The 24,650-nt window shown below is 36.2% G+C and overlaps 1 protein-coding gene across 4 annotated transcripts; it reads left to right on the top strand.

Annotated features, from left to right (window-relative positions):
- UBA3 (ubiquitin like modifier activating enzyme 3) lies at window positions 1-23,485 on the top strand. Of its 4 annotated transcripts, XM_082412324.1 has the most exons (18): window positions 1-87; window positions 274-315; window positions 2,182-2,302; window positions 3,657-3,737; window positions 7,706-7,788; window positions 10,479-10,559; window positions 14,562-14,605; window positions 14,959-15,023; window positions 15,333-15,488; window positions 16,720-16,822; window positions 16,959-17,072; window positions 20,404-20,457; window positions 20,999-21,035; window positions 21,121-21,202; window positions 21,934-22,034; window positions 22,150-22,213; window positions 22,302-22,356; window positions 22,692-23,485. In XM_082412324.1, exons 1-18 carry the CDS (start codon window positions 68-70, stop codon window positions 22,778-22,780), a joined length of 1,392 nt encoding a protein of 463 aa, XP_082268450.1. In that variant the 5' UTR covers window positions 1-67; the 3' UTR covers window positions 22,781-23,485. The 4 variants fall into 4 exon arrangements, with proteins under 4 accessions (XP_082268450.1, XP_082268452.1, XP_082268453.1 ...); XM_082412326.1 differs by lacking the exon at window positions 20,404-20,457; XM_082412325.1 differs by lacking the exon at window positions 274-315 and having other exon boundaries at window positions 7-87.
- The last annotated feature ends 1,165 nt before the right edge of the window (window positions 23,486-24,650 follow it).

The following is a 24,650-nucleotide window of genomic DNA, read 5'->3' as shown; positions in this document are numbered from 1 at the left end:
TCCCAGCCTCGCCCCGCCCCTTCGCTCCTCCCGCCGTGGGGGTGCCTGGGAAGAGGCGGAGAACAATATGGCGGATGGCGAGGAGCCGTAAGTACCCGGGCTCTGCAGGCGCCCCGGGCCGGGCTGGGTTGTGAGAGAGCGCGGCGGTGGGCGGTCGTCGCCTCCACCCGGGGTCCCCCCCACCCTCCGCCCCGTCCCCTCGCCCCTCATCCCCTCGCGGCGCCCAGTGTGTAGCGTGATGCTGACCCTTCTTTTATTCTCTCTTTCTTTTAGGGAGAAGAAAAGAAGGAGAATAGAGGAGCTGCTGGCTGAGAAGTTAGTGCTGCCGGGAGGCCGGGGCCCTCTCCGGGGACCCCCGCCTCCCCCCACCCCAGGCCTAGGGGACCAGCCGCAGCGGGCCCGGGGGGCTGGGAGGGGGGCACCCAGAGCGCAGGCTGCGCCGCCTCATCCCCCGACCCCCGCCCGCAGCCCCAGGGGCCCGGCGGGCCCTCCTGGTCTCTGTTTCGGGCGGGAGCCGGGCCCGAGTAGCGCGCACAGATCCCGCGCCGGCCCGCCGGGGTGCTTGACCTAAAGGGCTTGCGGAAGGACCCTTGCGCCCCCCTCTTCCTCCATCCCAAATTGTCAGAGCCGTGACCTTGTGAGAAGGGAATCTTACTAAAACACATGAAACGGACACTAGGCCGTTTTGGGTCTTTCGTAAACACTGAGACAATAGTATTAATTGCAAACTTTTTATGAGAACTTTATGTCAGGTATTGTACTAAGCACTTCAGTCATTTGTGCAAAATCATTGGCTCTTAAAGGAGAGTGTTGACTCCAAAGAGCTTATTTTCTCCGTTAATTACACACCCTATTTCATATCAGATGCTTAGTTTTGTGCAGGTGAGACACGTTTAAACGAAGTGTTTTCCACCCTGGGCAACACCACATATTTTTTCTTCCTCCTTACGTGGGAGGGGAAGAAAGTACTCTTGCAGTGGGCGTGGTGAGTTAGTATTAATTTCTGGGTCAATTCCCAGTAGCAGGGCCTTAGAGTCTTTAGGTATCTCCCTCAGAAAGTTGAATTTCAATTGCAAGAGGACTTGGAACAAGTTTAGTTTCACATTTCTTATCACCTTTCATTTCCTTTCCACTTTAAAATGACAGACACAATTTGAATATTTACTATATACCGAGTATTGTACTAAGGCCTCTATGTGGATTATCTCTTTATCCTCATTCTGACCTTAAGAAATAGGTACAAACAAGCTACAGATGAGCTTTATGACTGTTAAGTAATCTGCTCAAGGTCACAATGCTCTTAATTGTGGAACCAAACCCAGCTGTGACATCAAAACCTATGGTCTTTATTGCTAGGCAATACTTGGTACCTTTTGTAAAAATTGGATATACTAGTATGTTTGAAGGTAGAAATTGTGGGATTATAGGAAATTTGAAAATTAAAAATAATCACAACGAACATGAGTCTTGCAATGAGTAGAAAATACATGTATTTTGTTAGAGGAGTCCCTCATTACTCAATTGTATGTTCTAAAAGATTTCTAGATGGTAATGCCTATCTGTGGCGTAATTATAACCTAAAACATTCTTTGTGTTTAGTGGCAACAGAAACCACTTCATAGTCCTAAGAGATTCTTTTTTGAAAATTAGGACCTCTCAGAGAAAAATGTGTGCAAGTTCCTCTCACGAAAAATAATCTTTAAGTCTCACCTTTCAAACTTGGAAAGGACACATGAATTGTGTTAGATGTCAAGCATTAGGATTCTGGAAATGGAGGGTTTTTTTGGATTTTGTTTTTCCTTGTAGCTTATATTTCCTGTTCCAAGTGTGTGCATAGAACAGATTGGGCAGTTTGCAGTGATCTTTAGTAAATTACAAATGTTTAGAAAGCCCATTTCTCACCGACTGACCAGTATCCCAAGTTTGATCTTAGGTTGTTTTAGGAACCCAGAAACATGTCGACTGACTTATTTCCTCAAACATGTGCAGTTCTTACCTTTAAATAAACTGTATAATAGCAAGAAAAGACGTTAAAAGCATAAGCATAACCACATGGAATATTACCCTTTTTATTTGAGCAGGTCTGGTGTGGTTACCTTTTCATTTGGGGAAACCTTAATAATTGTAGGTGTGGCTTTTTCATACTGATCTTTGCAGCTGAATTTACTGTGTTCTGTGCAGAATGGCTGTTGATGGTGGGTGTGGGGACACTGGAGACTGGGAAGGTCGCTGGAACCATGTAAAGAAGTTCCTCGAGCGATCTGGACCCTTCACACACCCTGATTTCGAACCGAGCACTGAAGTGAGAAACGTTTATTTTAAATAACTCCTCTAATAGTTTTATGTTTCAAAAACAATAAAATGCTTCCTTTTTAATTTACTCTTATAATAAAAATACTAATAAAATTGTGTAAGTTCTCTTGAAATACTAAATGGAATATTTGCAACTGATTTTATTTGAATGACTAATATTTGAGTTGTTTTCACATTTCTCATGTAATATGTTGAAAATTTTCAAGAGTAAAATGACTTCGTAACCTCCTAAGTTATACTTCACTTAAAATTCCAGTTTAAAATTACTTTTGAGACACACCTTTTTAGCCCTGCTATGAGAAATTTAATTTTCACAGGAATATAGATGTGCTTGTTTAAATTTTGAAGTTTATTTGAAATGAGCATCTTTGCTTAGAATTGAATATAATTAATTGCATGTTAAAAAAGTATAAAAAATATGTGACTGCTGTATAATAGAGGAATAGAATTTGGAACTGGTAGTGTCTGACTTAAAGCAAATGTTCAGTTAGAAACAACTTGTTTTTTATTACAAGGTAGGAAATATTCCTTTACAGTAAATTTTACAGTAAATTTTTGTCCTTTTGTATTGATGAAGAGATGTTTTGAAATAGAAGTATTGTGCTGCTCCTAAAATTAAGGTTCAGACTCTTGGGTTTGACTCATTGTCTTATCTGAATAACTTTTCTTTCCTTGAATCTTGGACAGAATTGACAGTATTCTCCATTTCTTTGGATAATCCAACATATTTTCTTGTGCTTCTGAATATTTTTTTTTTGGCCTCATAATTTAAGATACTTCTGTTCAGTGGTTGTTTCTGCTGATAGGCAATATTCTAAGAGCTTTGTCTGTTTTTTCTTCCTGTCATCTTATGTTTTGTAAGTTTAACCCACTGTATTCAAAAGCAGCTATTATTGTTCTTGCCTTTTTTTTTTTTAAAGACCTCAACACCTTGTGCAGTGCTTGATCTTCAGTTCTTACAATTTTTACACTTTTCTATTTTTAAGAAGTCAGATAAATAATTTAGTTTGATGCTTTCCATCCCTTTCAAAATTAAAAAAAAAAAAGACAGCTCTTAACTAGGCGTACTTTTTCTTGTTAGAAATGCTGTTTTTAATTTCATACAATAAAAGTCAATTTAAAAACATTAAAGTTGGAACTCTCAGAAATCGTTAGGGTTATAGAATTTCTGGTTCTACCTTGTTCATAAGTTTAATATAATTTATTAACTACAGAGGCTGTTCTTTATCGTCAGTTGCATTTTTCATGGAAACCTCAGAAGCTATTTTATGGTTTGTTGCTTTATTGATGGTACTTATGGTTTTTATCAACTAGATTTTAATATGCCTTTTCATTCTTTACAGTCTCTCCAGTTTTTGTTAGATACGTGTAAAGTTCTAGTCATTGGAGCTGGCGGCTTAGGATGTGAGCTCCTGAAAAATCTGGTAATATTAATATATAATATGAATTTTTTTCTTTATGATAATTAAACCTTTTTCCTTTTCTGTCATTTCTTTGTTATGATTGTTAACCGTTTCTCCTGAGCCTTTGTTAGATAAGTTTAGCAGGTCAAATTCCAGATAGTAATTAAAATGATGATGTAACTTAACTTTTTAAGCCCTAAAGTCCTCGGCTATAAAGTCGCTAATAGAAATTCTTACATCTCTTTTCTTCTCTGCTTTTTATCCAACAAATCTTTGTGCCTCCTCTTGCAAAGAGCTCATTAATTCAGTGAAGTAAATAACAAAACTGGTAACTCGTATTTAACATGTAATTTCAAAGAATTTATTATCTCTTTTGTCCCTCAAAATAACCCACTTAGGTGGATAGGACACTGTCTCATTTTATATAGAGGGAGACACAGGTTCAGGGATGTTAAATGACAAGTTTTTTCTGGTTTATGGTGATGTGCCTGGAATCCAAACCAGGCCATCAGTTCTTAGTCAGGTGTTTCACTGAACCGCTAAGTCATTACATGATCTAATCATACAGTAATTTTTTTAAGACCATATGGTAGTATATCCATAAAATTTGGGGGAGCTAAACCTTTTTCTTTTTTTTGATCCATCTGTTTTAAATGACTGTTATCTTAAGAGAGGGTACTGTCTAGTGAAGCTGTTTCTATATCTGGTTGGAAATACATACTTTGTGACTTAATTAGTTTCACTGACTTTTTTTTATTAATTAATTTATATTTATTTTTGGCAGCATTGGGTCTCCGTTACTGTGCGCGGACTTTCTCTAGTTGAGGCGAGCGGGGGCTACTCTTCGTTGCGGTGTGCGGGTTTCTCATAGCAGTGGCTTCTCTTGTTGCGCAGCACGGGCTCTAGGCTTGCGGGATTCAGTAGTTGTGGTGCGCGGGCTCAGTAGTTGTGGCTCGCAGGCTCTAGAGCGCAGTCTCAGTAGTTGTGGCACACGGGCTTAGTTGCTCTGCGGCATGTGAGATCTTCCCGGACCAGAGCTCGAACCCCTGTCAATCCCCCTGCCAATGCAGGGGAATTCTTAACCACTGCGCAGCCAGGGAAGTCCGTTTCATTGACTTCTGATAACTACAGCAGTAGCTCTTTACAAGACTATCAGTTTATTTAGCAAAAATGGATAAGGGAAGAATTGATGTGCAGCTGTTGTATGCCAGCCTTATGATTAGTATGTGGGAAAGTGGAAATGCTAGAGCAGGCTTCTTAGAAAATGAAGCAGGTAACAGCCAGATGGAGGACCTAAAAAGTCAGCCTTGGGACCAAAGTTTAAATATAAACAGCCACATTAATTTTGCTGGGAAACACTAACATCACTCCGAGGGAGACTGCAAAAACTTAATACGCTTCATGGTCGTCAGCTATGCTGGGTTCTGTGGGTATTGTAAGCCATCATGATCTGTGTCCTTAATTTGAAATATCATTGGGAAGACAAGTCTCTCACAAAATAAATAGCAGCATGTATGATATGCTGTGTGATAGGGTGCCAAAATGACAGTACCTTATCAGACATAAATACCCTTGCAGTATGAGAGCCAAAGGATTTATGGAGGACGGGCAGTGGTTTTGTATGCACAAATTGTGTGCACAAATCCCCTAAATAGTTAACTTTTTCCAAAGCTGTTATTTGCAAATGTGATAGATAGCAGTTTTAAATGTAAAGTAATTGGAGATTAGATCTGAAGAGTAGTCATCCAGCAACTTTAGGAGTGGCCTTGTTATTTATCGCATTGTAATAACCTCTTACTCAAAAAAAGAAGAAAACTAAGCGTTTTCAGTTTTACCACTTGTTACTTTGCTTGTTTCACACATAAGTACAAAAGAGATATACATACATGTTTTTTCAATTGATTGTAAGCCCCCAAAGTCTCATTCTAAAAAAAAGGATATGACATTAATATTATTGATTGAGCAAATATTTATTCAGCCTCTTTCTCTGTATACCAGGTACTGTTTTAGATGCTAAAGTTACAGCATCGAACAAGACAGGTGTTTGTATTTGTGGGGCTTTTGCTTTAATGGAAGGGAAAAGACAAGTAAACTATGTAGTATGTCGGATGGTAATAAATGCTATGGAGAAAGGAAGGATGGAAGATATCAATATGTAGCCTGGCGGGAAGGGAAAGGGTTCACAAAAAGGTGCTGTTTGAGCAAAAAGGTGAGCAAGAACATTCTAGGCAGAGGGAATATCAGGTGCAAAAGCTGTGAAGTGGGAGCATAACTGTTTATGTTCCAGGAGGGCAAGGAGGTCATTATAGCTGAAGCAGAAGTGAGGAAGGAGGGGCATTTTCTGGGAGGATATCAGAGATAATGGGAAGGGCTTGGAGTGAGTATCCCAAAAGACTTGAGGTGCTACTGTAAGAAGTTTGCCTTTTACTCTGAGTCAGGAAGTCATTGGAGAGATTTAAGCAGATGAGTTGACTCGATCTGACTTTAACCTGGATCACTGTGGCTGATGTGTTGAGAACAGAGAAGGAAGCTGAGAGGCTGGTTAGAAGGTGCAGTCATCTAGGCAAGAGGTGAGAGTGACTTGGAACAGGATGGTAGTACTGCAGGTGGTGAGAGGTGGCCGGGTTATGGATGTGTTTTGAAGATGGAGTCAGCAGGATTTGCTGATGGATTGGTGTGGGACGTAAGAGAAGGGGAGGAGTCAAGGATGACGTGATAAGGTTTTCGCCCTGAGCAACTGGAAGGATGGAGTTGGCACTCACTGAAGTGAGGGGGGCTGGGCAAGAGACAGATTTGCTGGTTCTGGTGAGCAAGAATGATTGGCTTTGGTTTTGAAAACTGTAAAGTTTGAGATACCTGTTAGATGATGCCTTATCTTACGAGATTGTCTGAAATCACCAGAACTAATAAGCACAAGGGCACTCCAAATTCTGGCCAGTAAATTAGGAGTAAAACTCATGAGTGTGGTGAATGGGAAACCAATTTTTAAAAAGTGTTCACATTCTCATGAGTGGGGTGGCCAGGTGAAGAACGTGTTTTCAGGAAGGGAATTGATCCACACCCTGCCAAACACTTGAGATGGGTCATGTCAGAGAGTCTGAGAGCTGGTCATAGGAGGTGGCAACGTGGAGGTCACTGATGACCTGACAAGTGTGGTTTTCGGTGGAGTGATGGGAGTGGAAGCTTGTTTACAGCAAGTGCAAGAGAGGACTTTGAGAAAGAAAGTATGGACAACTCTTTTGAGAGTTTCTTGCTATGAAGAGGGGCAGAAAAATGGGGAAATTATTGCCAAGTGATTCAATTTGATTACATAAGTAACTGACCAAGACCAGAAAAGCATAATTGATTTTTGAGATCTATTTTTTTTTTAATCTTTTGCTTCTGCTGGTAAATTTGAACAGTGGTTGTACTGTTAAAATATGTGGCATTATCATGGAAACACAAGAGTTTGTTGCTTTTCTCTAGCTGTTTGATTGCTTGCTCTTGGCACTACTTTTAAGATATTTCTTTTATATGTGCAGTGTATATACTTATGTGTGTGTGTTTTTATAATATAATCTTATAGTTATTTCTGAATGGTGGCATGCTTACGTAAACTAAGATAAAGCTTGTAGGAATTACTTTCAGCAATATTCTGAAAAAGAATAGCAAATACAGTTAAGTAGTAAGACTAGTAAAATTAAAATATCTAGCAGCAGCAGCAGGAAAGCAACAAACTTTACAAACGTGTTTATGGGATTATGAAACAACTATAGAAATTTTGAGTTATTCTCTTTTGGATATGGACTATTTAAAACTGAGTAGTTATACTTTTTTGACCTTTACAAGAACACTGAATTTTATATATCTTGTAAGACTCTTTAACCATTGAAAACAATTGTGCAGAATTTATTATTGAGAATTTGTAGATTTAAGACCATTGAAAAGAAATTTTAAAACTTCAGATGTGAGGTAACTTCTGCTTAATTGGATTTTTTTTATTCCCACAGGGCTTGTCTGGTTTTAGACAGATTCATGTTATAGACATGGACACTATAGATGTTTCCAATCTAAATAGGCAATTTTTATTTAGGTAAGTTTTAATATCTTATTTTAAAATTGTGATAATCATTTGAACTTGAGTACACTGCAGTTTAATAATTTTAAAAACCACTGAGAGGATAGCACTAATTTTATTAAGAAAATAAATACACTCCCATCTTAGGTAAAATTTTGCAGCAAAATTTTGGGCTTTCTGGTGAAAGCAGTTTTGTAAGCAAATATATGTTTTTGTTGTTTTTAAAGAAATCTACAAAAGGTGTATGTGATTTTGGGGTGATTGTGCCCTGAAGACAATGAGTGCAGCTCTTTTCCTTCTGTTGATTTCATAAGAGAACCATAAGTATATATTAGGCCCTCGTGAGATATATTGGTGGGGACTTATGAGCCAAGATTTGAGTGGTGACTCTGGGGCAATGAAGTCGTGACAGAGTTTGAACTTTTTATAGAAGGTGAAAGAAAATGGTGAGTTAAGGAGAGAAAACCCAGGAGCAAGTGAAATGGAACAAAGAGGGATAATTACCTTAGGCATACATGACATACAGAAGGCAATCTAAGAGCAGCTTGTTTGAAGTGACTTTAAAAACTGGAAGTAGGCCTTATATGCAGATATGAGGAAAAGTTCATTAATAAATTTTAGTATGTAGTATTTAGGGGCTTGAATGGCTTAGATAAATGTATCTATTTGTTAATCAAAGAATTATAGATACGGAGAGATAAGGACTTTTTTCTCTCTCTCTGGTGCTTATAGAGTACTGACAGAAAGCACTCAAATAGTCCTAGGTATGCAGGATGAGGTTAGGTTAGCAGAAAAACTAAAATTAAGTTTGTGGAAAATCTTAAAGAGATTGAAGGATGGGTTAAACTAAGTCAAGTTAATAAAGTATTGTAATTGTAGTGTGAACCCTACATTTAACTTTTAAGGTTTTTGTTTGTTTGTTTATTTTTTTAAACCTCGAAATTTCTCTTTTCTTGATAGAAAAAGTTTGTGGACCCTTTCCAGTCTGACAAATTTTTAGTGTATGACTGCTCTAAAAAAGACACCACTGATTGGGAGATTGGGATTGACGTATATACACTAATATGTATAAAATGGATAACTAATAAGAACCTGCTATATAAAAAAATAAAATAAAATTCAAAAAAAAAAAGGAAAGAAAAAGACACCACCGAATTGATTGGTTATTGATAATAGGCCATGCCCTTTAATTTCTGGCTGAAATAATGATTGAAGATCATAATGACAGTTAACATTTGTGGAGTGCTTAGGATATATTAAGTACTTTCTAAGCTCTTTATCTATATTACCTCTTTTAATCTCAGAGCAAACCCCAGGGTAGGTACTTGTTTTCCAGGTTAGGTAATTAGGCCACAGTGTCCTGCAAGGATGATGTATATAAAAGGCCATTTTGCTCAAAGTGCAGTTTTTAGGTAGAGCAATCTAATCCCCTAATTCTGGAATGATAAAGTAGCAGTTCCCACAGAAACCATCTAGGAGTTCTTTTATTTGGGATCTATTATGAAAGCACATACAATGCACAACCTAAAAGATTCTTGAAACTCTATTTTATCATCTTTACACACCTAAACAGCGCTGTCCAGAGTAGTTGAATGCAGTACTGAAATCAAGTTGCTTGACTTATGCTAGAGCCTCTTCTATTGCAAGTTAGGACAAAGTCAGAATAAAACTCTTATCAGAAGTTTTGAGTCAGAAAAGCATACTGCTTTATTAGAGAGGAGAAAATTGACCTGTTAAAGCATTTTTTTTTATTATTCCAATTTTAAATAAAATATGATTTCTATTAGGCACATTGATTTTTTAATATTCGTTTATTTTTAAAGTGTTTACTCTGTGCTTAGTAGGAAGGAGTACAAAGAGGTAAGAATATAGTAACTTTCTTCCAGTTGTTCATAGTCTAGTATGATAGACCTATGTATATAACCAAAAATATGTTGTGAAAAAGAAGTAATGAAGAACTTGTTATGTATACATGAGGGAGTGATTTGTTTCTGTGAGGAGAATGAGGAAATATTAGGAAAGAAAATACCATTTGTACTGAGGTTAGAAGAGAGAATTCCTGTCCTTTCCTGTCTGTAGCTATGGTTATTATCTAGGAATGACCTTTTGAGGTCTTTTAATTTTTACCTTCTTGAAAATATTGGTAACATTTGCAATTTTAGATAATGCCTTTGGAATTATTCCTTCAAAAACACGGTTATGCCTTCTTGGGACACAAAAGTTACTACTTAATCAGCACACATGGGAAGAAGGGGATAAATGAACGTTCTTGCATCCCTAGGACCCCTCGAATTTATTTCAGCCAAGACCTGCATAGTAACACCTTGAAGTTCTGGGGTTCAGGGCAAATACTTGGAAATCTCTGGATCTGGGATAATTTTTTACATTGGGAAACACAATAGTGAGAAGTGGCTAGGAAACATGCTGTTATTATGCTTTATCTTAAAAAAAAGCACTGTTTATATTTTTACTTAAATACTTAATTAGACTTGTCAATACTTGTAAATACTTAATTTGGAATATCAACAAGGGTTGACATTCAGTGTTGAATGACTAATTTTTCATCAGAAATACTTAGGTAAAAATATTCCTCTAAATAGCCTCCAAATAAACTCACCGTGGATATTTTTATGTGTGAAAGTAGATTATGTAGATAATCTAGATTTATATTGTGAATGATAATTTAAATATAATTTTTCCTGTAGGCCTAAAGATGTTGGAAGACCTAAGGCTGAAGTTGCTGCAGAATTTCTAAATGACAGAGTTCCTAATTGCAATGTAGTTCCGTATCCTTTTGACAAATAAGTTACTTAATACTTAACTTTTTGAAGCTTTTTATTATTATTATTATCATTATACAAGAGCTATTTAACATAGAGAATACAGATAAGCAAAAGGAAAATAAGCAGCAGCAGTAAGCTTATTACTGTGATATCTGCTGGTAACACTTAATTTAATGTCCTACCAATCTTTTCTTTTTAAGGTTGTATAAATTTTATAAATGTAGCCAGTGCCATCATTTATTTTGCCTTATTGCCCTTAATTTCAGTTTCGGTTGCATATCTCCTCTACTAGACTCTGAGTTTGTAGGCTGGATCCCATTAATCTTTTTTTTAAATAAATTTATTTATTTGATTTTATTATTTATTTTTGGCCGCATTGGGTCTTCGTTGCTGCACACGGGCTTTCTCTAGTTGCGGTGAGCGGGGGCCACTCCTCGCCGTGGTGCGCAGGCTTCTCATTGCGGTGGCCTCTCCCATTGTGGAGCACGGGCCCTAGGCTCGCGGTCTTCAGTAGTTGTGGCATACGGCCTCAGCAGTTGTGGCTCACGGGCTCTAGAGCACAGGCTCGGCGGTTGTGGCAAATGGGCCCAGCTGCTCCGCAGCATGTGGGATCTTCCCGGACCAGGGCTCGAACCTATGTCCCCTGCATCGGCAGGCGGATTTTTAACCACTGCACCACCAGGGAAGCCCCCCATTAATCTTTGTGTCGCCTTACCATAGCAGGCAAAGTAAAGAGTCAGTATATTATTAGTTAAATAGAAGGTGTGTCAGAGTAAATATATTTTTATAAGAAATATGTTTTAAAAAAGGACTGTTCACACTTTGTTGATTCCCATACCTTTAGATCCAGGGAACTTTTAGTATTTTATAGAAATTTAGGAAATGGGATTTGTTATGTTGGAAATACCACAGGATACAAAAATCAATTGTATTTCTCTATACTAGCAGTGAACACATGGAAAGTGAAATTTAAAATACAGTGCCATTTACAACCACTCAAAAAAAGGAGAAATACTTAGGTGCAAACTTAACAAAATAAGTATGGGTCTTGTATGCTGAATACTGCAAAATGCTAATGAAGGAAATCAAAGGAGATCTAAATAATGGAAAGATACTCTATGTTCAGGAATTAGATGCTTCAGCATACTAAAGATGTCACTTCTCCCCAAATTTGTATACAAGTTTAACATAATTTCTATCAAAATTCCTGCAATTTTTTTTGTTTCTCCAGATGGGATTATTCTAAAGTTCATAGAGAAAGGCTAAGGAACACCTAAGATAATACTGAGAAAGAATAAAGTCGGAGGAATCACTAGCCAATTTCAAGAGTTATTATATAACTACAATAATCAAGACTGTAATATTGCCAGAGAGATAGACACAGATCAGCAGAACAGAATAGAGAAACCAGAAATAGCCATGTGCTAATATGGCCGATTTATACTCGACAAAGGTGCAAAAACAATTCACTGGAGGAAGGATAATCTCTTCACTAAATTCTGGTGGCAAAAAAATGAATCTCAAACATCAAAATTACAAAAATAAACTCAAAATGGATCATAAGTTTAAGTATAAAATGTAAAACTGCAGACCTTAGGGCTTGATGAAGAGTCCTTAGACCACATTAAAACATGATCCATAAAAGAAAAAAAATGGTAAATTGAACGTCATCAAAATTACGAACTTTTACTCTGGGAAGGATCTTGTTAAGAGGATGAACAGATAAGCTACACACTGGGAAATACTTAGGAAGTAGTTATCTGACAAAGGACTCATCAAGAATATATAAAGAACTTTAATAACTCAAAAGTAAAAAATAAACAGTGCAAATAGAAAATGGACAAAAAATATGAAGAGATATTTTGCTAAAGAAGATAACAAAAAGCACATGAAAGATGTTCAGTATCACTAGCTATAAAAAATCCAAATTATGATCACAATGAGATATTACTACACACCTATTAGGGTAGCTGAAATAAAAAATAATAATAAATGCTGGCAAAGATACAGAAAAACTGGATTACTTGTACATTGCTGGTGGGAAATATAAAATGCTATAGCCATCTGGAAAATAGTTTGGCTATTTCTTAAAAATTTGAATATGTACTTTACATACAACTCAACACTTTCATTCCTGGGCATTTACCCTGGAGAAATGAGTACCAGGTCTACATAAAAACTTGTTCTCAGATGTTCATAGCAGCTATATTTGCAGTAGCCAAAAACTGGTAACAACCCAAACATCCGTCAATAGGTGAATTGTTAAACTGTGGTACAGTTAATACCGTATATACAATATACAATTATTGTACTCAGTACAATAATACTGAGCAGTAAAAAAAGAACTAACTAATGAAATACAACTTGGTTGGATATCAAGAGCATTATGCTGAATGAAAAATGCCAATCTTAAAAGGTCATATATTGTATGATTGCATTTTTATAGCCTTCTTCAAATGACAAAATTATGGAGATGGAGAACAAATTAGTGATTGCCAGGGATTAGGCATGGTGGAAGGGATAGGTGTAACTATAAAGGGGTAGCAGGAGGGAGATATTTTTGGTGATGGTATAGTTGTTTATCTTAATTGTGGTGGTTACACAGATCTGCATGTGTTTAAATGGCAGAGCTTTACACACACATTGTACCTGTGTCACATTTGTGGTTTTGATATTGTACTATAGTTCTATATGATGTAACTGTTGGGGGAAACCAGGTGAAAGAAATAGGGGACACCTGTGTACTATCTTTGCAAAAATAAAATTTAAAACTGCAAATTCAGGTCCTTATAGGGAGAAAGAGGGGGGAAAAAAAGTGTGCACACTCTTTGTCTACCCCCATTATTAAGATCTGGGAAACTGGGTATTTTGTGGAAATCCAGGAGGTGGGATTTCTTGGTCTGGCTCCTGCGTCTGCTATTTTTGTTCTTCCAGTGTTTGCTCTGGTTCTCTTTTGACCTTTTCTAGCTTTTCTAGCTGCGGCTTATGCCTCTTGTTTGCCTGGCATTCAAAAGGAATAGAGGTCTGAGTAGGTGAGGGCTAGAATTGAATGTATTTTTTATAACTTTATTTGTAGGCCAGAATAAAAAAATCTAGAGCAAACATGTATTGTCCCTCTTTTCTCCATTTTGCTTTCTAAAATATGTAATGCATGATTTGTTTTAGGGGAGTGTAATTTATATGTTACTAAACAAATTTGCTTCATTAGAAAAATTAAAAAAAAATTTTTTTGGCATACATATGCTGTTCAAATGTTAACTGCTATGATTCACACCCACAGCCAATTTTGAATGGGGTTCCCTTGGCACCCTCCAGGCTGAGGAAGACTGCAAATATGGTGTGGGTTGGGTAAAAAGAGAGTCTTGGAAAACTGAGTTAAATGAGAGAGGAAGAAAATTCATCTTTCCCCCCCTCCAAGGGAAAAGAATGAATAACAAATCATTAGCACCTGAAAAAGCTATTGGAAACATGTTTTCTAAAAATTAACTTTGCAGTAACTTTTTTTTAAATTGACTATATCTGACATACAACACTATAAATTTAAGGTATACAGTGTGTTAATTTGTGCAGTAAATTAACTTCTAAAATCCCCTTTCTAAATGGGAACTATAATGTGCCTGTTCCCTTCACTAAACAAATGTTTATTGCCTCTCTACTTGGTGCTGGTGGTTGAAGGTACACATTCTGTTTTCCCAGGGCTTATGATTTTATATAAGAACTGAAGCAGAGTAGAACGTATAACAGAGACACAGTTATAATGATACAGAGGTTTGGAGAAGAGAGAAACTACTCTATGTGGTTACTGGAGAGTAGTGTTTAGAAAAAAGGTTTTTTATGGGGTGGGATTGTGTTCATTTTGTCAGATTCCTTGAATTCCACTGCTTTGAACATTGATGACTTATGTCTTATTTTAAATATACATTTATAATTTGATCCTTATGGAATTGTTGAATTCATTTTACAAGTTAAAAATTTAGCAGCTTAAGTTCCTTTACTTATGTTCAGACATTTCAACAAGATTCAGGATTTTAACGACACTTTCTATCGACGTAAGTTTTCCACTTGAAATTAAATTCTCACTAAATTCTTATTATTTTTTTAGTTGCTATTTGTTTGAAGATTGCTGGCTATTTGAAGGCTATTTCTTTATTTGCTTTCATTTCTTGGTGTTGGCTTTTCAGGAATGTTGTTGACTGAATAGAGAATAGCACCGTTTTAATTCTTAGCTGGCACCATTAGGTGCATTTTTGTATGCTCTCTTGAGTAAGGATTACTCAAGGACTAGAAGCTGTGTGTGTTTGTTTTATAATGAAAAGTGGTTTTTTGTATGTTTCTTAGAAATTGTGAATTATTTTGTGCAGCATTATTTTAGAAAACTTAACTTGCGTTTTTTTTCTCGTAGAATTTCATATAATTGTATGTGGACTGGATTCTGTCATAGCCAGAAGATGGATAAATGGCATGCTGGTAAAGACTTAGTGTTTTTACAGTTCCCTGAAGTTCTTCCCGCTGCTCTTAACGTACTAAAAATGAGACTTTTGTGTCATATTTTTGAAAAATCAGAGTTTATTCAATTTTCAGTAATAGGTGTAGTTCACTGTTTATTGCCAGTCATTAATTTTCAGGTGAAGATGTAAATTGCTACTAATGTAATCCCTTGGTTTGTTATATTATTACTCAGTAATGTGATTGACTTACAGAATTACTAGATAGTATTTCCCTTTTTTTGAATTCTTATCCCCCTCTCCTTATAAGCCCTTCAAATAATTTTCCTAGATATCTCTTCTAAATTATGAAGATGGTGTATTAGATCCAAGCTCCATTGTCCCTTTGATAGATGGGGGGACAGAAGGTTTTAAAGGAAATGCCCGGGTGATTCTGCCTGGAATGACTGCTTGTGTTGAATGCACACTGGAACTGTACCCACCACAGGTAATCACAAAAGCACCCACATCTGTTTTATAGTATCTTGGGGTAGAATAAGGGTTGAATTATTAAGACTAGTCAATATTTAGGATTTTTTAAAAAATTTATTTATTTTTGGCTGCATTGGGTCTTTGTTGCTGCACGCGGGCTTTCTCTAGTTGTCCCGAGTGGGGGCTACTCTCTTCACTGCGGTGCGCGGGCTTCTCATTGTGGTGGCTTCTCTTGTTGCGGAGCACGGGCTCTAGGTGTGCAGGCTTCAGTAGTTGTGGCAAGCGAGCTCAGTAGTTGTGGCTCGCGGGCTCTAGAGCGCAGGCTCAGTAGTTGTGGCGCACGGGCTTAGTTGCTCTGCGGCACGTGGGATCTTCCCGGACCAGGGCTCGAACCCGTGTCCCCTGCATTGGCAGGCAGATTCTTAACCACTGTGCCACCAGGGAAGCCCTAGGATTTTTAATTAGGGGTCCACTGTGCCACCAGGGAAGCCCTAGGATTTTTAATCTTGCTAAGAAGAAAGATATTTTAAAAATCTTGCTAAGAAGAAAGATGATAAAATATGACATTTTGCTCTATTTGAGGAAAGATATAGACTGAATATCATCATTTTGATACTGTTCTCATAATTCATTTGTATTATTTTTTTATTTGTAGACTAGAGATCAAGAGATCAATTACAAAGTTATATGTTGGGATAGAGCTGTAATCTATTTTCTTTTGCCTGTATTGTTTCAGGGAGATAAAGATACCAGGAATAAGAATGATATTTCTAAAGATGGAGCTCTTTAATCTGCATACCCACTTTAAAGGGCATTTAGAATTCTGATTTATAAATATAAATAACTTTATTAGTATCTACTTGGAATTGATTTAACTCTGTGAATTTGTTTTTATTTTGGCTAATTTTATATCTTCAGATATGAATATTAGGTAAACATAATAGAGTACTCATATTTGAGAATTTATTCAGCCCTTTCCTTCCCATGTTCTAACAAAGCTTAAATTTATATACTTTGTACATGTAGGGCAAACCTATTTTTTTAGGCAGATCAACTTAAGTGAAGTGACTCAGATCCTCTGTGTTAGTTTCAGAAGCATTATTAATGGTATAAAATGTTTTGTTTCTGTAAGTGGAAGGCTAAAATGAATTATAAGAAAGTGTTACAAACTAGATCATAACTAGAAGTTACATTTTAAAGTAATTTCTTGTTTAAAATCCACTAAAAAAGGCAAACTGTGGTTTTAGGTTAATTTTCCTATGTGCACCATTGCGTCGATGCCCAGGCTACCAGAACACTGTATTGAATATGTAAGGATATTGCAGTGGCCTAAGGAGCAGCCTTTTGGAGGTAATAAACCTAATTTCATAATCCAGAATTACATAAAATGTTTGTCTATATCATTTATTTGGATAATTACATTAAAAATAAGTTGATTTATGTTTACATGTTTCTGTCTTCCCTTCCTTTTTTTCTCCTCTGACAGAAGGGGTTCCATTAGACGGCGATGATCCTGATCATATTCAGTGGATTTTCCAAAAATCCCTGGAGAGAGCATCACAATATAACATTAGGGGTATTACGTATAGACTCACTCAAGGTAAGTTAGTGAATTGTCATGAATTATGATCTTAGGATGATCCCTTTTTCAGGAGGTGGGATGCCTTGGGGGAAATAATTGATGTGATTTCAGATAGTACTGTCCATTTGGGATTCAGTAAAGGTGCCCCAAATTTGGTAGGAGGGAACTGAGTTCACTAGAATCCATACTACTTCTTAACTAGAAGGAATTTAATAAAATCATTGAATCTTATTTACTTAGGGTTGGAAGAGGCCCTAAGTCATCCGGGTCGAACCATTTATTCACTTCATCTTTTGCTGAAGAGCAATTTATCCCTTCCTGGGGCAGTCTATTTCACATTTGGACAGTATTGTTAAGACAATTCTTCTGTACGTTGAGCAGCAATCTCCATCTTTAGTGTGGTCTGAGTATTGTCCCAGAGTATGCCATATATACATTTAATTCTCTTTTAAGTAATAGCCCTTAACGTATTGAACCCTCCAAATCGTTATCACTCCCATCAACCTTCCTAGTTCCTTTAACCCTTTGACATGTTTCATGACTCAAGTTCCCATCATGTTTTTTTCTAACCATATTTTAGTTATCCATACTTCTCTTAACTATCCAGGTGAGAATGCAGTGCTCTAGGATGGGTCGTATGATAAACTTCTGATCATTGATGTAGTCTTAGAGGAGAGCAGACTTTTTTAGTTTTTATTGTTGTTTACATTGATGCTCTACTTTTGATTCTTTCAGGTTACTGCCTGCTAAAATCTGGAAGTTTTCTCCACATATACAATTGCTAAGCCACATCTCCCTATTACAGATTTGGCAGTTATGGAGGGGGTGGTATTTTTTCTTTTATACTCAAGTATAGGTCCTTATAAGTTTATTCTTAAATTCAACCGGCTTTTCTCTCTTTATATATGTATATTCTTTTATGCCTGCCAACTTGTGTATTCTTTTTAGCTTCATATCACTTGTTATTTTGATAATCATATCCTTTATCTCTTTTCCAAATAATTAATTAAAAATTTTAACAAGACTAAACTAGCTGAGAACAGACATCTGAATCATACTTCTGGTCAGGCCCTTTTAGATTTATCTCCTTCTGTTGATCATAGCTTCTTGAGTACCTCATGTTTCTTTGTCTTGTTCACAAGGATGTCATGAAAGACCTTTCCAGGTGCTCTCCAGAAGCCTATCCTCCACATTTCCTTGGGTTGCAAAGCTAGTCACAGTAACTAAATGACAATAGTCTTGTGACTTGTCTCAGTGAACAATCATAATGCTCAGTTTTAGTGATCAGTGTTTCCTAATGTAGATACTCTCAGTTCACCCTTCCTAGAATTTTGTCCAAGATCGTCAAGTTCACCAGAAAGAGCTTTGTCTTTGTGAAAATCTGCCATTTCTCTCCTGTGATTATTTCCTTATGTTTACTAATGTTCTGGTTTGTCATTTGAAAATTCCATTCTTATACACTCCTTGTTGCTCTTACACACTCCTTGTTCCCCTCTTCTGACCTGCTTTGCATGATCCCACCTTAGAGCTTTAATACTCCTGATCCTAACACCTGGAATGCTCTTCCTTGGATTCCCCTCAGGGTTGGCTGCTTATCCCTCAGGTATGAACTGCACCATTTCCTGATCATTCAACTGAAAATGACTTCTAAGCCATTCACTATTTTACCTTTTCATAATTGCTCAGAACTAATGGTAGCCTTGTTTTTCTATGCGAAGAATATTTCATACTTACACTCTGGTTCATCCCTGTTCTGGGGGCCTTTGCCCTTGGTGTTTACTCTACAGAATTGCTCTTTCCCCAGGTCATTGCATGGCTGGGTCTTTCTCATGGTTTAGATTTCAGCTCACATTATCACCTCCCCAAGGAGGTCTTCCCTGACCATCCAGTCTAATGGACTCCTCCATCACTGTAAGAACAGATAATTTTTTTTTACTGCTCCTCTGTTCAACACCTAGAACAGTGTCTGGCGTATAGTGCACATTTATTTGCTAATTGTTTGAATTAAAAAATGAATTCTCTTTGTCCTGATCAGGAACTATATAAACTCATTTCAATATGTAGTCTCATTTATCCTTCCATACCTTTTAGCAAGGTTTGGTGTGTGCTTCTCAGCCTGAGGATGGAGGGCCTTGACAAGGAGTACAGAAGCCAAATGGGAAGTGAAGTCCAGAGTTTTTGAAAAGGGGTGGGGGACAGGGGCGTATCTTTATCATTTTCACATTGCTTTTATTGGACAGTGTCTCTTCAACTCCTCCCTGTTTGTGACTACCTGTTCCTCCTTCCAGTACGTCCTGCTCTATGTGGTTCACTGGAGAGCTTCCAGTAATCATGAGGTTAGCTCCTCCCTATTTCTCCTTTCAGAATTAACTTTTTAAAACAGCTTTCCAAACTTAACTGCCTTCCTTTCACGCCTTCTTAGATATTTCCCTTTTTTTGAAGTTTTTAAAACCTGCCTACACCTGAAGTCTTGGGAACACATCTTTCAGGGCTCTCTCATGCTCTAAGATAATATGGCTACTTTTCTCTGAATTTTTGTTTTCTAAAATGAACAGTACAAATATAGTTACAGAATGTTTATTTTGTACTTAAAAAAAATGGTTTAAGGTGGGGCTTTGTTCATTCCTAATTTGTGGATACTGATATGAAAAATGTGGGGTAGAAATAGAGAACTATGTTTAATATTTTGTGTAGTCCATATTGTAGAGTGAAACAAAATGATTAGGCACAGTTTTTCTGTTTGTTTTAAATTTTTGTGAATAGAACAGCTATAACTATTAGATGAGGAAAAATTAGGTAACTGTTATTCTCCTACTTTATTTTACTCAAAGCTTACTGAGTATAGTATAGTATACTGTATCGGTTAAGATTTTGCACTTTAGGGCAGAGCTGGGTTCATATACCACCCCTATCACTTATGAGGTATATAGCTGTGGATGTTGTTAATTTCTCTCAACCTCATTTTCCTTATCTTTAAAATCAGAGTGATAAGACTAACATGATGTTATGAAAATTCCATAATATTTTATTTAATCTTCATACTGTTCCTGGAACAAAATAAACACTCTAATTTTTAGCAGTTATTAATATATTATTGTCTCATCTTTATATGAAACTGTGTGAAGCATTTACTATTCTTTCCTACTGTAACTTGCTTAAGATTCTGAACATGATAGAAAATAATGTGAATGTGAAAGAAGGTTGTTTCAGTTAAGCTTAAGTCTATTTTCTGACCTGAAAGCCTGAAAAATCAACTTATGGAAAATGATATTAAATCATCATATTGTCTAATTTAAGATACCTACTTTTTAAAAGAAATGACCATATTTTAATCAGTATATTTTTTCAGGGGTAGTAAAACGAATCATTCCTGCAGTAGCTTCCACAAATGCAACCATTGCAGGTGAGGAAAAATGTCCACTACTTAATTTTGTTTTCTTTCCTTCAGGTTTTGATTCAATACCTAAATTGATATTTCTGCAGCTACTTGATCTCAGAAAACTGGTGTTCTGGGAATTTGATTATCTTCTTGGGTGGATGGTGGTATAATCAAGCTGTCCCAAAAACCACAAAACAAGCTATTGGACCCTGTATATATTTTTTCTTACATTATATCATAGATAAAGTGCTCTGTAGTAAGGGGACATTTTAGTGCCATTTCTTTTTAATCAGTATAACAGGCTGCACAGTAATCTGAAGAAGAGGGAGAAAAACATGAGGTGGTACTCTGTCATTTGGAGTATACAAAAAAAATATAAAATGTTACTTTCTCAGTTTTTAAAAATAAGAGTGTTTATATATGTATTCTTCTATCTACTTATTTTGTAATCAATAACCTTGTAAATTTATCTGTACTGATTTATAACTGACTTTTTAAAAAACTTCTAATTTTAAATGTCTAATTTTCATTGAGTTAAAGCACCTTTATTTTCTCTCCGCTTTAGCTGTGTGTGCCACTGAGGTTTTTAAAATAGCCACAAGGTAATGGGTTTCATTTTTAATATATTTGTAAATCTGTGTTTTGATCTGGCTCAATTACATAAGAATGAACATTTTTTCATTACAGTGCATATATTCCCCTTAATAATTACTTGGTATTCAATGATGTAGATGGACTGTACACGTACACATTTGAAGCAGAGAGAAAGGTTAGTAATAGTATACTAATGAAAACTTTTTTGATCATGCATATTTTTATTTTTAATTAATTAATTAATTAATTTATTATTTTTAAAAATTTATTTATTTTTGGCTGTGTTGGGTCTTCACTGCTGTGCATGGGCCTTCTCTAGTTGCCACAAGCGGGGGCTACTCTTCGTTGTGGTGCATGGGCCTCTCATTGCGCCGGCTTCTCTTGTTGCAGAGCACAGGCTCTAGGCGCCCGGGCTTCAGTAGTTTTGGCACGTGGGCTCAGTAGTTGTGGCTTGCAGGCTGTAGAGCGCACGCTCAGTAGTTGTGGTGTACGGGCTTAGTTGTTCTGTGGCATGTGGGACTTCCCGGACCAGGGCTCAAAACCGTGTCCCCTGCAGTGGCAGGCGGATTCTTAACCACTGCGCCACCAGGGAAGTCCCTGATTTTTAAATATTTATTACTGGCTGGAAATGTGAATGAAATTGCCCACACCCTTTCTAAGTATTTTCTAGCTTCCAGAACCCTACTTACTGATATATCTTTTGTAATACTGTATCCTGAAATAAATACTGTATAGCAAAATAATTTAGGAAAAATGGCCCTTTAGGAAAAGCAGGTTTTAAAACATAAAAATTTGTTCATAGGGAATATGCATGATTATAAAACAACTTGATTTTCATTTCATCATTATAAAGAGACTGTTATTGGTACATGTGCCACTGTGATTTGTGTTTTATTTTATATCTAGGAAAACTGCCCAGCTTGTAGCCAGCTTCCTCAAAACATTCAGTTTTCTCCATCAGCTAAACTGCAGGAGGTTTTGGATTATCTAACCAATAGTGCTTCTCTGTAAGTGTTCAAGACTTTTGTTATGTTGTAGAAGAATTTTTGTGACTTAAAAACTTTAAAAACTAGGATTGTTTTTTAAAAAGTGATCTTTGATTTTTTTTTTCTTATAATTTAGGCAGATGAAATCTCCAGCTATCACAGCCACATTAGAGGGAAAAAATAGAACACTTTACTTACAGGTGATCAGTGTTCAGTTTTTATTTTTTCCCACAAAATTATATTAAAAGTTTAATTTCACTTAATGTGCTTTACCTTATTGTTTTCTAGTCAGTAACCTCTATTGAAGAACGAACAAGGCCAAATCTCTCCAAGACATTGAAAGGTATTTTAAATGAGTATATTTACTAATACTAATCAATTTCTTCTTTTTTTTTCCCAGTAAAAGTAATAAATGCTTCTTCTAGATTTGCTCTTAATGCTTTTAAATGGTGCTACCATCCTACTTATATCTTTAGCAACATTAATAGCGTTTATGGCTCTTTTAGTAGAATATTAAAAAAATCTCTAGGAAATCAAATATAATACTACCTTGATTAAATAAAGAGAACTGAATTTTGATGTTTATCTAGCCCATGATTCTTTATAGTTTGTATATGTGTGTATTATCTATTTTGTTGAGTTTTTTTGCTTGGGTTAATTGTACTTTTTTTCTTTTAGAATTGGGACTCGTTGATGGGCAAGAACTGGCAGTTGCTGATGTCACTACACCACAGACTGTACTGTTCAAACTTCATTTTACTTCTTAAGGAAAAGAAATCTGCACATAATAGAAAACTCATGAAAATATACTTCATGGATGCTAAGAAATTTAATAGATGTCATTTTTAGCATTAGTGTTGCTGGAATTTGACTTTTTTTTATATAATGAGCCACTGTTTTTTAACTTTATAACTTTCCCTTGAAGAAAGAATTTCGGGGTTGGTGCTTGTCAGCATTTTCATTAGTAATATGGAAAATGGTGCCTGGAGAGAGAGGTTATGAGCAAATATATTGCTTCTTTTAGAGGAGGAGACAAACACCCTCTTGTATGTGAATTTTGTTATGGTCAAAGAATGCATTGTTCAGTTTTCATTTGAGCGCCCACATATACAAAAAATGTCCCTTTTAAAAAATAAGAAAATTAAGTTTTAAATAACATTAAATACTACAACCTGACGTCTAGAGCATATTGAACATAGCCTACTTCTTGCTTGATCTAATATTCACTTAATTGTGGCTGTCCAAATGAATATTATTGCAAAAGTTATCTTGTCCGTAATAATTTGTAAATGGTGTTATAGCTGAATACCTGTGCATGGAAATGGGAAGTATTTTCGTGTGTTTACTTGCAGTGCCATAGAGGCCAGTATGCCCAACATTAAAGCCAAGACATGGATGTTTAAAAGAATTTAATGTTTAAACAGTTATCACTGATGCTTTCACACTATTTATTAATAAAATCATATATTGTCTATTTTTCTCACTGAAATTTTTTAAAGTATATTAAGGATAGTAAGTAGTTCTGTAGTAAGGTAGAAATAATTTTTAAATATGTAGCAGATTTACTAATACGAAAATTTTATGGTACTTGAATTAATACTTTAGCCACAATAAGTATCTACTGATTTAATTTTCTCTAACATAATAAGGTAATGAAATGGAATGACTATATTTTTATATTAACGCCTCTTAAAATGCTTTTTTCCCCCTCCTAAAAGACTAAGGCTTAAAACAAAATTAAGCATAAATACTGAAAATAAGTTTTAGTATCATAGTGTGGGAACATGTCGTACATGTTCTCTGTTTTTGACTTGGATGGCAGTTTTCTATTTAAAAGCTTTATGATTACATGTCACTGGGTTAAATTTTCATTTATTTTTATTTCTAGCTCTATATTGATGAATAATTTGTTTCATTATAAAATCATATGGCATAAATGTATATGCTTTCCTTAAAAAGTTACAGATTCAGTTTACAGGTGCTACAATAATTCTCCAAGTAGCCTTGTGAGAAGGTGATAATATCTTCATCTGAGAGCTGAATAGCTTTAGAAAGTTTAGGTCATTTACCTCAAGCTGTACAATTAGAAGTCTTGGAACAGGGAGGGATTCCAAGCCTAACCTGACCTCCTCCTCAGGCTACTTAGCTAAGCTGTTTGAAATTACCTGAGTTACTTAGTACTACTGTGTAGATTACTAAATTGTAAAAGTTTCAATATGCAAATTTTTACAGAAGTTAGATAAAATCATCAGAAGATCATAACTTCTCAAGGGCAGAGTTTAAATCTGGCTAAAAATAATAAAAATAATTCCTTTATGGCATGATTCCTTGCAGTGGGGTAAAATACTTAAGTGTAGGGGAAACAGGTGAGGTGAATACCCACATTAGGAAGAGTGTACTTAGAATAGTGGGGTCTGTGACATATTGGAGTGAAAATTATTAGTCAGAAGTGGCAACTGCTGCAGCTGACTGTTGCATGTTGGTGTACATATTTTTCAAAATCAGCTGGACGTCTGGATTTTTGTGTGAAATCTGGCTTTTAAATGTTGGTAGAATTTTAACATTATGGGGGCCAAACCAAACAGCTGCTGACTAGATTAGGAAGGCCACCAATTTGATTTGTTTGAAGAGCACATG

The sequence above is a fragment of the Balaenoptera physalus genome (assembly GCF_965194825.1).
Source record: "Balaenoptera physalus genome assembly, chromosome: 11".
Lineage (NCBI taxonomy): Eukaryota > Metazoa > Chordata > Mammalia > Artiodactyla > Balaenopteridae > Balaenoptera > Balaenoptera physalus.
Note: the sequence above shows the minus strand (reverse complement) of the source record. Positions and strands in the feature narration are given on the sequence as shown.